Raw genomic sequence first — 14,707 nt, 5'->3', positions numbered from 1 at the left:
AGACAAACTCAAACGGGTACATGTTTCACAAAAACCATCAAAATAACGTTGATGTGTTGCAAAGCTGGATTTGTAGACGGTACCATAACATGTACTTCTAAGTCGTCAGAGCCACATGTCTGTAATCTCCTAGTGATCTCAATATATGTCACTTGTAATCACCGAGTATGCAATATTACTCCATCCACATTTGCCGGTAACTATTTCACACTTCAATTGCATTATGAAAAATTTATAAGAAGAGAGTAATTATAGAGATGTTTATCCCAGTGCATGATGTTGAATACAGTGAGGTATCTATGGTTGGACTCCAACTCATCACACCACCCCCTCGGTATAGATTTCACTTTCCATTCATCATGTAACATTGCTTAGCCAATTGTATACAATTAAAGCTCGTATCCCTAAAGCCAACGTCTGATCTCTTCCGATGGTATAAATCATTTAGCATTATAAAATTAACTGGTAGACTGAGAAAATGAAAAGTGTCATGAATTATTTGAAATCAATTAAATGGAGAGAAAAAATAGTGTGCACAGGGGAAAAGACTAACAGTATTGTTGATGACAACTCTGTACTGAGCTTGAGATTAAGTTGTAAAACATCTCATGACAACTATATTTTACAAATATTTTCATAACTTGAGATTATAAATCAACTAAAGATTGTTACAAAGATAAACTTATGCAATAAACCACACACAATGATGGTATACCGTGAGATTTTGACCACATCGTGATGTATATGCATGAGAGCTGGCAAGTGCATCTATGTCGTGAACTGGTCAAAATTGATCGGTATACCTATTGCTGCATTGGTTTATTGCTATTATATCATAACTGTATATTGAAATTCTGGCATTAAACAGGCTGAGTGAGCTCTGGTACGCTCCAACCACGCTATATCATGAATATAGCATAGTTATTTTCATGTCTTGACCAAACACATCGTTGCATTTGTGCCATCAACACCCTGGTATGACATACTGTGTCTTAATTTTGACAAATACTCGATGACAAACAAATATCTTACCTGGCAAGACTTACGAATTTCTATGATTGTAGTTTTGATGGATTCAAATGGTTGTAATAATTAAAATAGCGGTATAATGTTTTTTGCACTGCTGGTCATGGAAGATGTGAGACCTCATTGAAGTAACAAGATACTTAGTAACTGAGAAGAATTTAATATCACTGCAGTACACATCTGCCTGGTGAGGTTGATTGTATAGGGCATAAAATGTTGCTGAAAGTTAACAAGCAGGTGGCCTAGATTTGATGAAATACTCTGAATACAATAATACTCTACAGAGAAGCAGCCCTACAGCAGTACATGATGCACCTCTTGAAATAATTCTATGTGACCATGCATCCCTGATCGAAAACATCAACAACAAGAAGCTCTCTTGCAAAAAATCCCAACTCACGTAGTTTGAAAAATCTTCAGAGAAATATGGGGCACTCGGGAGACATTAAAATCTGGAGCTGGAAGTCTTGCCTGAAATGTTTTAGCTGATGCAATTATATACAAAGATTATCTCTCGAGGTAATATCAAATCAATAGGTCATTAGAATATATATATATACTATCAGTAAAAGTCAACATATAGATTTTCTGTACTTCTTGATTTACAGCTACTGACATTGGAAGACAGTTAAAAAGTGAAAATGTGTATTTACCTGCTTCCATATCAAAACATTTCCGCCGCCATCTTATCGCCACGACAACCGTAAATGTTACATAAATCAAGATCGCTGCAGTAGCTGTCCACCAAATCACTGGGTTACCAAGGAAATGAATCTGGGCCTATTAAAAGTATTTTAGGAAAATTTTGAAATATAAGTTACTCATTGAATTATGCAGTACATATTACAATCTATACACAGATTGTTATAAACTTCAAAAGGAGGAAAATACTCAAATCAAGCAGAATGTTGTTTCTTTATAACCAATTTTTTTTTTAGTCAGTTAACAGAAGAAACACTCATGCATACCAGAGGACCTGATATAATTAAGCAATAAAGCACACCCAGTGATGGTATAACACAAGATACTACTTATATTGTTTGACATGTTGCAATACACTGAATGAATAGGTGACCATGCATATATACGACCCTGGTTTCAGACAAATTAAATTAAACCATCGCGAAAATAAATTAATGGTCATGTTTTGGCGTTTATTGTGATTTGATGGATCGTATACCGTTAACGGTAATGAAGATGCTGTACATTCAAATAGACACGTCCCATTCTAACAGTCACATAGCACATACGGGCAATGTAGATGCTCTTTGCAATTCATGTATGGACTAAGTATGTTTTAGTATTCAAGGAAAGCTGGCACACACATGAGCTCTTGGCAAGAGCTAAAATCCTTTATGACATTCCATGCTAGAATTTCAAGAGTTTCAATATACTGTTATGATATAATGGCAATAAATCACACCCAGCAATGGTACACCACCCGATTTTGACCAGTTCACTTCATATATGCAGTTGCTATTGCTCATGCATACATGTCGTGAACTGGTCAAAATTTTGTGGTATACCGTCGCTGGATGCGCTTTTTTGCTAAATATCTACTAAAAATTACTTTAAAATCCTGAGGCACTGAAATCTTGAGAATGCTGTTGCTAGAGTACTTTGACAATCACTGACTGGCAATAAACTCACATTGGTATCATAATCCATCCAGTATGCAATACCTCGTGCCATCAAGGGCCATTCTATTGGTTCAGAACTGTATCGATGTTCCTGTGTGACCTCTGACATCGCAGTCAGCATCTTCCACTGTAGCAAAACACACACCATGTTTAACTGTCACCACAATAAAGTAGGCTAACATGTTAGACAGCTCCAAATAATCACACAATCATATGGAAACTACTTAAATTTAATGACTTATAGAATATGTTTGATACCGGGTTCATAACTCAAAGTATCTTTAAATTCAAGGATTATCAAGGACTTTTTCAGCAATTTTCAAGGACATTTTGAGATCTAAAATACCATTTTCCAGATATTATTAGTGCAATACATCATTTTTATACATAATGTTACATACTATTTTCATGATATCACAACCTATCATATTGTCATTTTTGAAAATTGTGCATGGACAATCAATTTTCCAGAACTTTCTACCAGGCTTTAAAATTCAAGAACCTTAAGTAAAGGACTTTCCAGGTGTGTACAGATCCTATAAATACTAATACAATATTGACCATGCATATGAACTAGTGAAGTAACAGGCATTGGTGGGCAATGATTCATTTCATAGGCAAGGATTTAATGATCTGCTGGTTGACTTTGGTGGTCTTTCTTTCATTTGATGGGAAAATTCAATGATATGCTGTGTACTTTTGTGGTCTTTCTTTCATTGGATAGGAAAAGATTCAAAGATCTGCTTATCGACTTTTGTGGACTTTCTTTCATTTGATTGGCAAAGATGCAAAACACAGAATCACAAAAATCAGTTGTCACATATTATAAAATATCTGTAACAGATTGTGTCACTTTTTTTTATTTTAGGTAACGATAACTTTTCAATAAATGATAAAATAGGCAATTAATGAAAATCATGAAAATAATATGTAACATTACGTACAATTGTCGTCTCAGCCAATACTATAGGAGAGAGTCAAATATATTCTTTTTGAACCGTTTCCAATGATGTGACACAATATAATGTACCGCTACCGGTAAATATGATGACAAAATAGTTTGAAACTTGCAAATGAACCTAACTGAATCGGAAACTGACAACAGGTTTCAAATGTAAACCAAATTTTATACACTGTCCATTGTTAACAGCAAAATTTACGAGAACATCGTGATATTTCTGTGAAACTACACTGTAAACCCTATAAATAAATGAAGCACAGTGTATGAGATACATATTGGAATTTTAGCTCATGAGAATTTATGGATTTCAATAAAACCTACACTTCATTGTGACAGAAAATAATGTTTGAACTGTAACAAGGCTGCACACTTGTTTCAAGGGTGACATATATCAGGATTAAAACATATCTAGACAGAGCATTAACATGACCATAAAGCTATGAAAGAGTCATTTGTGGATAATATCAGTTAATGGTCTTAACACAGTGAGTATAGCGGACACTGTACCATGAACTGGCTAAGAAAAACTATGTCATGGTTACATCTTATAATTCCATTAATTGTAACGAGGATTTCCGGAAAAGGCATGGATATCTGAAAAATTACACTTGATTATTAAAATAATATAATAAAGTTGACACTGATTACTGAAGACTGAATAAAGTCGGTTGGGTTCTCTAGTTTTTTGAAATATATTACCCTAGGGCAGTTTACTGCCCCCACATTGTGAAAAGCCTGTTTTAAACCAGATGTGAATAAACTCTTCAGCTGGGGAGGACCATGCACCATTAGCGTTGAAGAGCACTGTTTTTAACCCTTTCAAACTTTGCACTCAACATTTTATTACACCTGATGTAAAGTTATTGGTCTGTTTATACAGTTGGTATTGACACTAAGTGTGATAGAGAATGCAATTGGATTAGAAAGTCTTTAAAATCAGCTTAGATGTGATCAGCAAAATAAATTTCATAAAAATAGGTTTTAACAAAAATTATTTCATTGCCCCTCCCCCTCCCCCAACATGATATGAGCAAACTTCATCATAGTTTGGACAAATCTGAATAAGACATCTGAGGTATCTAAAATTGAATTTCAAAGCAGTTTTAGTGAAGAAGTTTTTTTACAAAAATTAAGAAAAAAAAGGCAAAAATTCTCTGCAACATGTATTTTATACATGTACTAAGTTGTCCTTGTGCAAAGTTTGAACATCATCTTATGACAGCATGTCTGAGCAATGGTTTGGGCATTGAAAATTTGTCACTGAATCACTGTCTGACAGCCATATTTGATTGCACCGTAAAACAAATTCGCAATGTGTATCTCACAGTACAAATACATTATCCTCTTGCCAAGTGTGAATGGTATCTGAGTAATTGACAGTGACAGATTTGACAGAATCTATAGGTGGCCAACAAATGCAGACCAAAAAGGTCCCCACATCATTCAATTAAGCAACCTTCATTTACTAAAAAAGCATAAATAATTGAATAATCAAGGTAGATTTTTAGGTCAAATTTCCTCTGTGACCTTTGTTATAATCGATTAGTACTTTGAAAGCAGCATGTGTGTCTCCCACAGTTCAAAATTCAAAGTTTCTTGAGGCAGTGTTCAGGCATGCACCCACCAATTCTCTTTTATCTCATGTGTAAACATTGTTCAGGCTCTTGGGCACGTAACTGGACACATATGGTATTATTCATACTATGAATTAACAAGGCATTTTCCATCATTTGGAGCGATAAGGGATATTCAAAAAAAATAATATAGTAAACCTTTAAAAACCAAAAGCCAACTAGAATAGGTAGATTTTGTAAGGCACGGTTTTGCTTATGAAAGATCATTTCTACATATTAGATATTTAAAACCAAGGTGAAATATCAGACTCCTTAAATCTGTAACTGTACACTCAGACTGATACAAAGTCATAAATGTTTCATGTAATTACAGTATCTATAACAACCTTGACACGATGAAATATCGAACTGTTATTCATCTTTGGTAGAAGTATTATTACTACTTTGACAGTCAACATCTGCTAACAACAAGTATCTGTAATAAAACTCTGATTGCAGCTAATGATAGTGTTTTTGGTAATTGGCAATACTAAGTACAAGTATTAGCTGCAATTTTATCTGTAAATAAATTTGTAATGGCATCGCTGTTTTACTTTAAATATTACCAGGAACAGCGTTTAGTTGCAACATTAAACCTGTTGCCAAACTTTTCCAATTTTTGTTATCACGACTTTCTCTTTGATACAACTGATAAGAGTTGCATCAATTTATACGCTTGCCCCGAGGGCTCTTTACAGACGTTTCTATGCGTGCACACCATGCAGGGAGTTTCTCTGAAGTACTGTAATCGCCGACAATGGACACCCACATTAGCGTAGGGATGCAGATTTGGTGATATTTCCATGCCATTGTATTCTTAGTTATTAAAATGGCAACTCATTTCACATTTTACTTGCATTCAAACTCTAACTTTCAACGGTTCCTTACAGCGCATTTCCCTTTAAACGTTCGTAAGACAAACTCGTCAATAGTTAAGTGAATTTTCATGTCGCTGAAAATTTCTCTTCATTTTCTTTGTAAAAGAGGATAAGCTATTAACCTTTTATAAATGAATTGAGGACATGAGGAACATTATAAAAAAAATGCAAGTTTGAATTTAAAATGTATTTGTATGGGGTCAGGGTCAGTTGAGTCTAAAGACAATGATAGCAGAAGGTAAAAAAGTTAACAACCTTCAAAACAGGATGCAGTGAAGGAATTTTCCATTTGAGATGGAAATAGAATCTACTTAAGGATGATAAAGGAATTACTTTGAAACATGTAATGATATCTACCTTTCTGATGATGGCATTTTCAAATTCATATGGATGATATAAACTCAACAGTAATCTGTCTCTTATGTTGTGAATCTGTTAATACTTAACTGAAGCTGTAACCCTTCTTAACACAGTTCTTGATATTGATACGGTATGTCGTAATTTACAGTATACCCTAAAATCACTCAAAAAAACCATGTTATGATCAAATTAACTTTCCTGCCGTAAAGCTGCACGGCTTTTGAAACGTCTGAATGCAACATTAAACTCTAGCTTCGGTGAAAAGATCTGATTCTTGTCTGAAGCAAGCAATCCATTTCACAGGCTTCAATTGCATCCCACTCAAGTCTGTTGTAAAATCTCTTCATCTTATATTTCTCTGCATTGCTCCAGCAATGCTAGACCTGACTACTTGCTGTGTATATTGATGTAGAAAGTCAGAATTCAGTGTAAACAGTGGGTAGGGAGTTCATATCTGATGGAAAGATTACTGAATCACACACACATACTGTAGCACAATTGTCTACTGAAGATGAGCAAGCAAAAAACTAATGTATTAAAGTAAATTTTACCCATTTGATATTTTGACTGATTGATTTCACTTGGCAAAAAATATTTTAAAAACACAACAAAGGGAATTATAAATCAATGTAAAGGTAGGGCTCCTCATGGACTGATACTCTCTGACTCTTAAACTTTCACAATACATTTTGAAACTCACAGAGTTAATTAATTTTTCACCAACTTTTTTTTTTTGAAAATTAAAAAATTATATTTTCCCCAGTAGATTTAACACAGGGATGGCAGCCATTTTGAATTTAAAGTGTCAATAAATATTTTGCAGTTTGTTTCTCCAGTACTCCTGATTATTATTCTCAATTTCAAAAGCGGAGGGTTTAAATTTTCTTGAGGAAAGTCTGGTTAAAAGATTATAGCTTTACATTTTGAGGCGCGAACTACCTAATACAAACAGTAAATATCACTTGTGTAGGATATCGGTAAAAACTTATTTCAGTTTTTGTCATCTCTATAAATACACTAGTGTAAGCTGCAAAATAAGAATTGCATGCTAGTATAATTGTACCTCAGATATACACTCACCTGTAGTTCCCAAAACTTTTCCCAGAAAGTCAGTTTGGCAGTACTGGGTTCAGAGTCAATAAGGAACTCAACTTCTGTTTGGTCCGGTACTGGAAGTGAAAATTATTGAACTTTGTGAACATGTATTATATCACGGCCATTGCACGATTCTAAACTTCAATGAAGTTGATGCAATCTACTGAATAAAATGTTTATCAGTAACATTCAACCCACATGTTTCAGAAAACTCTTACACTGCAATTTTTAATGATTTCTTTGACCTGTCAAAAAATCATCATCACATTCTTTTGAAGATCCTTTTACAGGATAAACGAAACTAAATTGAACTCAAAGCTTAATCGACAAAAAATGGAACACAACAATTGATCTGCAAAGACTGGGAGACTGAGTGTACAGAAATCAATTAATTTTGTTTGAATTTGGATGGATCAGAGAATCTTTACTAATTCTAATAATTACTTTCAAGAGGATCAGTGAGAAGTTCTGCATAGATTGCAAGTATAGAATTCAATTCCATTCTATCCCCGTGTCATCAGTGATACAATACTACTTCAGGTCTTTGACATAGAGGGAATCATGTGAAACAAAATTGGTGTATCAATTTCAATATGCAATTAGTAGCAACAATGCTGATGGTATTCATATGCAAATTAAGACAAGTTGTCATGGAAATGAAAGTAGAAACATTACTACGATAAATTTGATGTGTATTTTGACCAAATGAGAAGAGCATTGCAGAATACAGTTTACCATTTACAGGTATGTTTTATTGACCCTTTGCGTATGGTCCTGTTGTCTGTCCTTAATGATTTCGATGGCAAAGATGGAAAGTGGGGTGGGAGTGGGATGTGTGAAATGGTGTAGTTTGGGTGGGTGGCCTGGGGGTGGGATATATGTAGGGGGGTAGTTGGGGTGGACGTCTCAGAGGATGGTGATTAAAATCAACCGCAAGATTTGTCAGTCATATCATGATAATCTTGATAATGAGAAACAATATAATTCTCAGGAGGAAGTATTTCGCAAGACAAGATATAAATTTGTGAAGGATATCTCATGAAAGAGCAGTCTTTGCTGAACAATAATGGATGAAAAAAATACGCTACATTACTGGTTCTTGGAAAGCAGGAAATTGGTCACATTAACACCCGGATCTGATTGACGGAATTCAAAGGATAAACCTTTTAACTGTATGATTGCGAAATTGCAGCGTTCAAATAAACTGCTAAAAGAAGTTTATCTCAATTGTTAGAGATATTCTTGTAGACACCGACAGTTCAAACAATTTCTAGAAATTCAACAGATATCAATTTTCGGAGAAAAATGAAGTGGTTAATTTCACTGTACAGGAGAATCTCCCAAGTGACTTATCCAATCAATTTATATCAACAAATAACACTTAAAATTTCAAAGAGATTCCGGTAATTGGGTCAGGACATGGGGTGCAATGGACTGCAGTTAACTCTGAGTGACTGGCACAAACATCAGTTCTACCACATGGTATACGTAAGCGCAGTTTTTCTCCTTTTTTTGAATTTTGTAATGGACACAATTTTTACTTTGGTTTTCCTGAGGATGAAACAGAGGACAAAGCTTGTGATGTTACGTTAAATTACAGAATGCTGACATCAAGTATATATCTACGACTTTCCTAAGTCTTTGTGAAGTAAACATGCAAAAGCTGACTTAATAACTTTAATAACTTAAACATGCAATCCAATCATATTTGTCATGTAGCATCTGATTGGATGAATTAAGTCACATGACCATTTTGAAAAGGTTGCAAATCAAGTCACATGATCACTTGAAATTACTTTTCGTGAATTTCAGCCACAAAGTAAACAGAAATTGAACAATATTTTTGGAATATAACACTGGCACATAAAAATATAAAAAAGCTGAAATGATGATTTACTGCTTGACAATTATTAAGAAAACTAGAACATAACTACGACAGCAAACTCAATCGTCTTATTTGGACTACAGCAACATTGCCTGAGAGATAATGTACAAGATACAAACAGTTTTGTCAAACCACAGGAACTATATTCTTCCGTGGCGATAAATTGACCTTTGAAATTTTGATCGTGTAGCACACCCACCTAGTCAAGATATCATTAAAATCGAACAAGCACAAGTCAAGATATCATTAAAATCGAACAAGCACAATCTTGACACAATCTTCAACAGTAGTTTTGTTTGAGACAAATCACTGTGCAGATAACTGTGATATTGCCTCACTCACACATACATTGTTCAAATCACTGTGCCGGCAAATGTGATATTGCCTTATTCACACATATATTGTGCAAATCACTGTGCACATAACTGTGATATTACCTTCCTCACACATGCATTGTGCAAATCACTGTGCAGATGACTGTGATATTACCTCACTCATAGTGCAAATTACTATGCAGATAACTGTGATATTGTCTACACATACATTGTTCAAATCACTGTGCAGACAATTGTGATATTACCTTAATACTCACACATATACCAGTATTGTGCAAATAAATGTGCAGATAATGTGATATTGCCTTACTCACATATACATTGTGCAAACCACCGTGCAGGTAATTGTGATACTGCCTTACTAACACATGCATTGTGCAAATCACTGTTTATTCCCTTATTCACACACACTCTACTGTCTAATCTATTAGAGTAATACAATTATCTGTTGGTTACTTTCTCACATTCAATTTACTGCCTACAGCAGATGTCCTCCACCGTACATTTACTAATGTACTTTCTTCAATGCTATGATCAGCTGTTTGGTCAAAGGGACAATGGTTGTAACCTTCAGATAACATTTTTATTATTTTTATTCTAAAAGACTAGTCATTTTCTTCTTATTCTGCCAAAAGTAGAGTGTTACAGGTTGTTATAGCAATGGTAAATTGCATCCCAAAGTCCCAGACAGCAATACAGCATAATATAAAATGCACAGTTGTGGCGTGATTGCTAAGGCAACCCTACAAATATTGATTCAGAGAATCATACCTTTTGGTTGTTTATGAGATCAAATGCCTAGTATTATTTTAAAATTGTTTTGCATCTGTTTCAATGATTTCTTAAGTTGACTGATTTAGCATGTTTTAGTTGGTTCACTGTAAGTGGCTAATTGCTGAGGATGAAATTGTTATCACATAAACTCTGTCATGACCTTGATCATTGTGTGAAAATCTCACAAATAAAGGTGATGACCGATTCTGCTAATGAGGGTAATTCTCGGTAACCACGGAGATATCTGTCTGTAATAAGTTGATTAAGGTTTTATCTTTGTGGAATCCTAACAATACATCCTGTATTAGAGTACACTGTGGAAATACAGATAATGATACGATGGACTTGTAAAAACCTTGGAAGAATGCACAGCTTAGTGGACAAAATGTCCAAAATGTATGCAGACATACATGTACACCGAATGAATCCATACTGTGATCCTAGCTTGAACCAGTTTAAGGAGTGACTATGATAAATCATAGGGATTAGTGAGAAAAATCCAAGGTGAAGAAAAAACCTGTTTAATTGGCTGTGTATTAACATGAATGAAAAGATGGATCACAATATAAATGAGGTGTTAGAAAGTTGAATGACATCCTTGACCAAATGCATTATAACAATCATTTTCTCCTTTGATACCAATCTTTAACATGATTCAAAATGTCTTCAGTTAGACTCAGTACCTGATATTTATGAAATAAAAATGCATGAATTATTTTTATTCTTTTTATTCTTCTTTAGCAATTAAAATTTTGTCTCTATCAGCTTTTGACAAAGATATAGGTATGTAGTAAAAGATGAGCAATAGCATATGTAATAAATAGGCACAAAAACAAAAATAGACTGACAGATACTGTAGACCATAGACCCTAGGGTAGGTGTTGATAAATATGTGGATAGGGAGGGCAGACATATAGACAGACATCAATAGATTGATAAAGTAGGTATACCAACAGATCGATAGATGCATTTATAGATTAAAAGATAGACAGAGAGATAGATAAATGGACAGACAGATACAGGTAGATAGAAAAATAGACTGTCAGATAGATAGAATTGAATTAGAATAATAGACATAGAAAAAGACAGAAATGGACATGATAGGGTATAGACAGACAGATAGGTGGGCAGTTTCATGTAAGGGGATCACTTACATAGAAAAATGCTTAGACTCACATCATTCAAAATGCTAATTGCAGACTGCAGTATTCAGAATGTGAAACTAGAAAACTGCTAAAACTACTGCTAACAGGTTGGCTATTAATAATGTGAAACTAGGAAACTCAAAAATCTACTGCTGACAGGTGTTGCTACAGGGTTTTTTGAATGCGGTTATGTATGATTAAGCCAATGGCTCCTATCCCACTATTTTATTGTCTGTATGGTTGTTTCCCTGGTAACAGAGTCATGCTTTGTTTTAAGGTCCTGGTCGCCATGACAACTGTTGTTGCCATGGTGAAATTTTGCTGTGCCAGTAAGGTTTTAAGCATCAGTAAAGAAGTAATTCAAGTTTCAGGCTGTGTGAAATTTCCCAGCCATGGATTCTCATCTTATCAGAACTTGATGTTGAATATAAGAAAGTTGGGGGCCGCAACTCTGTCTCCACTGTCATTTACCGTACCTTTACAAATTTTTAACAGAACTGTACATCTGCACTGTAGTTCCAACACACAGTATCTCTACAGAAGTAAAATTTCCAAATCATTTTTTCTCAAGCTACAGACTTAGTTGAATCTTTACATCTTTTTTCTCCATGTAAAAACCATTGGGGCTGAGTTGAATTGTGAAAAAAGTAATTTTGCTGTAATTTCTGAGAACAATCTAATCTGTCAATAGATGCAGATGTTGTCTAATGAAATTTTCAGACATCGTATTGAACCGGGGTTACACCTGATCTCACGTAGAAAGACAAGCTTTACACAACGACAATAAAAGACCAACATCCTACTTTGCTCGTCTTTTCTACTTGTTCTCTTTCCAATAAACCGAGATTGTACAATCCCATGGCCAGATAAACCAACTAAACAAAGTTTAGAAATTTTACTACCGTGTCTTTATATCGCAATGATTTTTGAGCTTATCACCAAACATGGTTCACGAAGATAAACAGTTCAGAGGGATGCAGTGATTAAAAATTAAAAAATGGCAATTTACTTTTGGTTTCCAATGTCAAAAGTTCTGTGTGTATGTTCATTCATACAGAATTTTCTTGAAAAGTTTGTTGATTTATATTGAAAGGAATTAATCAAAACTGCATGACTGAAGATTATGAAGTCAAACCTGATAATTACTTCTGTAAGTCATGTTTCTGTTAGCGATGGCAAGTTTTATAGAATTTGTCACTACACACCTGCATGTTGAGTGTGAGTGTGCTACAGACATATCAGTCTGGTCAAACATCAGCTTCATATGTTACACATACAATATACATCACCCTTCCTTAGGAATCATCACCCTTTGTTAAATGTACTGTACATCACCCTTTGTTGTACATACTGTACATCACCCTTTGTTGTACATACTGTACATCACCCTTTGTTGTACATACTGTATATCACCCTTTGTTATATGTACTGTACATCACCCTTTGTTGTACATACTGTACATCACCCTTTGTTGTACATACTGTATATCACCCTTTGTTGTACATACTGTCTATATCACCCATTGTTGAAAGTTTTGGACATCACCTCTCATGATACATACTGAAGATCAAATAACTTTTGTTATAAATACTATAGATCACCCTTTGTAATACATACTGTACATCACATTTTGTTATACATAATGTACTGTATATCACCCTTTGTTATAAATACTCTATATCGCCCTTTATTTATATACTGTAGATCATCCTTTGTTATACATACTGTACATCACCTTTGTTACACACACTGTACATCACTCTTTGTTACACACACTGTACATCACTCTTTGTTATACACACTGTACATCACTCTTTGTTCTACACACTGTACATCACCCTTTGTTATACACACTGTACATCACCCTTTGTTACACACACTGTACATCTCTCTTTGTTACACACACTGTACATCACTCTTTGTTACACACACTGTACATCACTCTTTGTTACACACACTGTACATCACTCTTTGTTATACACACTGTACATCACTCTTTGATACACATACTGTAGATTACCCTTGTTCTACATATAGTAGATCATCCTTTGTTATACACACTGTAGATTACCCTTTATTATACATACTGTACATCACCCTTTATTTTACATAATGTACATCACCCTTTGTTATACATATTGTACAATGTAGATCACCCTTTATTACATATACTGTACCTATCTTCGTACAGAGATTGTAGCGCCGTGGAAAATTATAACCTAGCTTGGGAGTCTCAGCAGTAGCCACACTAATCTCTGCCACAGGCGACGGTTTTCACCAACTTTTTGGGTATTGCGCGTTTTCCATGATATACATTTTCTGTCTTTTTTATATATAATACTTGGAACCAAAAAAATTAGATAAATGAATAGTACACTAGTTTCATATCGATCCTAGATTCCGTGAACACTTGCAAAACATAGACCTTGCTCTAGGTTACAGGGATGTAAATTGATAATTCAAAATGTATGCCCCAACGGCTGTCAGCTTTGCAGACGCGATTGCCAAAGTTTTAGCAGATTATTTATTATTTTTATTAGTGTATTAATTTATTATTTTTACCAGTGTGCGGAAAGTGCAATCTCTAGCTGGATTGCTCCTATCCGTTTACTATTTCCGCCACATATATTTAGCCAGTTGGGCGCGCGCAGGACTGAAAGAAGTCCGAGTTTGAAATATTTAAATTTGCCTGCAGCAGAGATTGGTGGGGGCGCGCGGTCAACGACTCGGAGACCCTCTAGCTGGTTTGAATTATCCACGCCGCGCTGCTGCCCCACTGCACTTCAATCTCTGTGTGGAGATTGATACTGTACCGTACATCACCATATTATATACATACTGCAGATCACCCTTTCTTGTACATATATGTACATGATTCTTTCTTGTGCATACTGCATGAATTATCATGTTGTCTAAAAGTACATAAGGATCAGCATTATGGGCATTTTCGTTTAGATCTTTGTTCTGTAAGAGCTGCTAAATTGTATTAGTAATG

The 14,707-nt window shown here is 34.8% G+C and overlaps 1 protein-coding gene across 9 annotated transcripts in view; it reads right to left on the bottom strand.

The window, feature by feature from the left end:
- The window catches only part of LOC139152574 (protein O-mannosyl-transferase 1-like), a 65,658-nt gene that overhangs the window by 16,147 nt on the left and 34,804 nt on the right, over positions 1-14,707 (bottom strand). For all 9 annotated transcript variants that reach the window (XM_070725799.1, XM_070725803.1, XM_070725805.1 and 6 more), the window contains 3 exons: positions 7,559-7,647; positions 2,677-2,793; positions 1,680-1,806 (listed from right to left, as the gene is read on the bottom strand). In XM_070725799.1, coding sequence (XP_070581900.1) covers positions 1,680-1,806; positions 2,677-2,793; positions 7,559-7,647 — 333 coding nt within the window. The remainder of the gene's footprint in view (positions 1-1,679; positions 1,807-2,676; positions 2,794-7,558; positions 7,648-14,707) is intronic.

The sequence above is a fragment of the Ptychodera flava genome, chromosome 16, assembly GCF_041260155.1.
Source record: "Ptychodera flava strain L36383 chromosome 16, AS_Pfla_20210202, whole genome shotgun sequence".
NCBI lineage: Eukaryota > Metazoa > Hemichordata > Enteropneusta > Ptychoderidae > Ptychodera > Ptychodera flava.
This window is presented reverse-complemented; position numbering and strand designations above follow the sequence as displayed.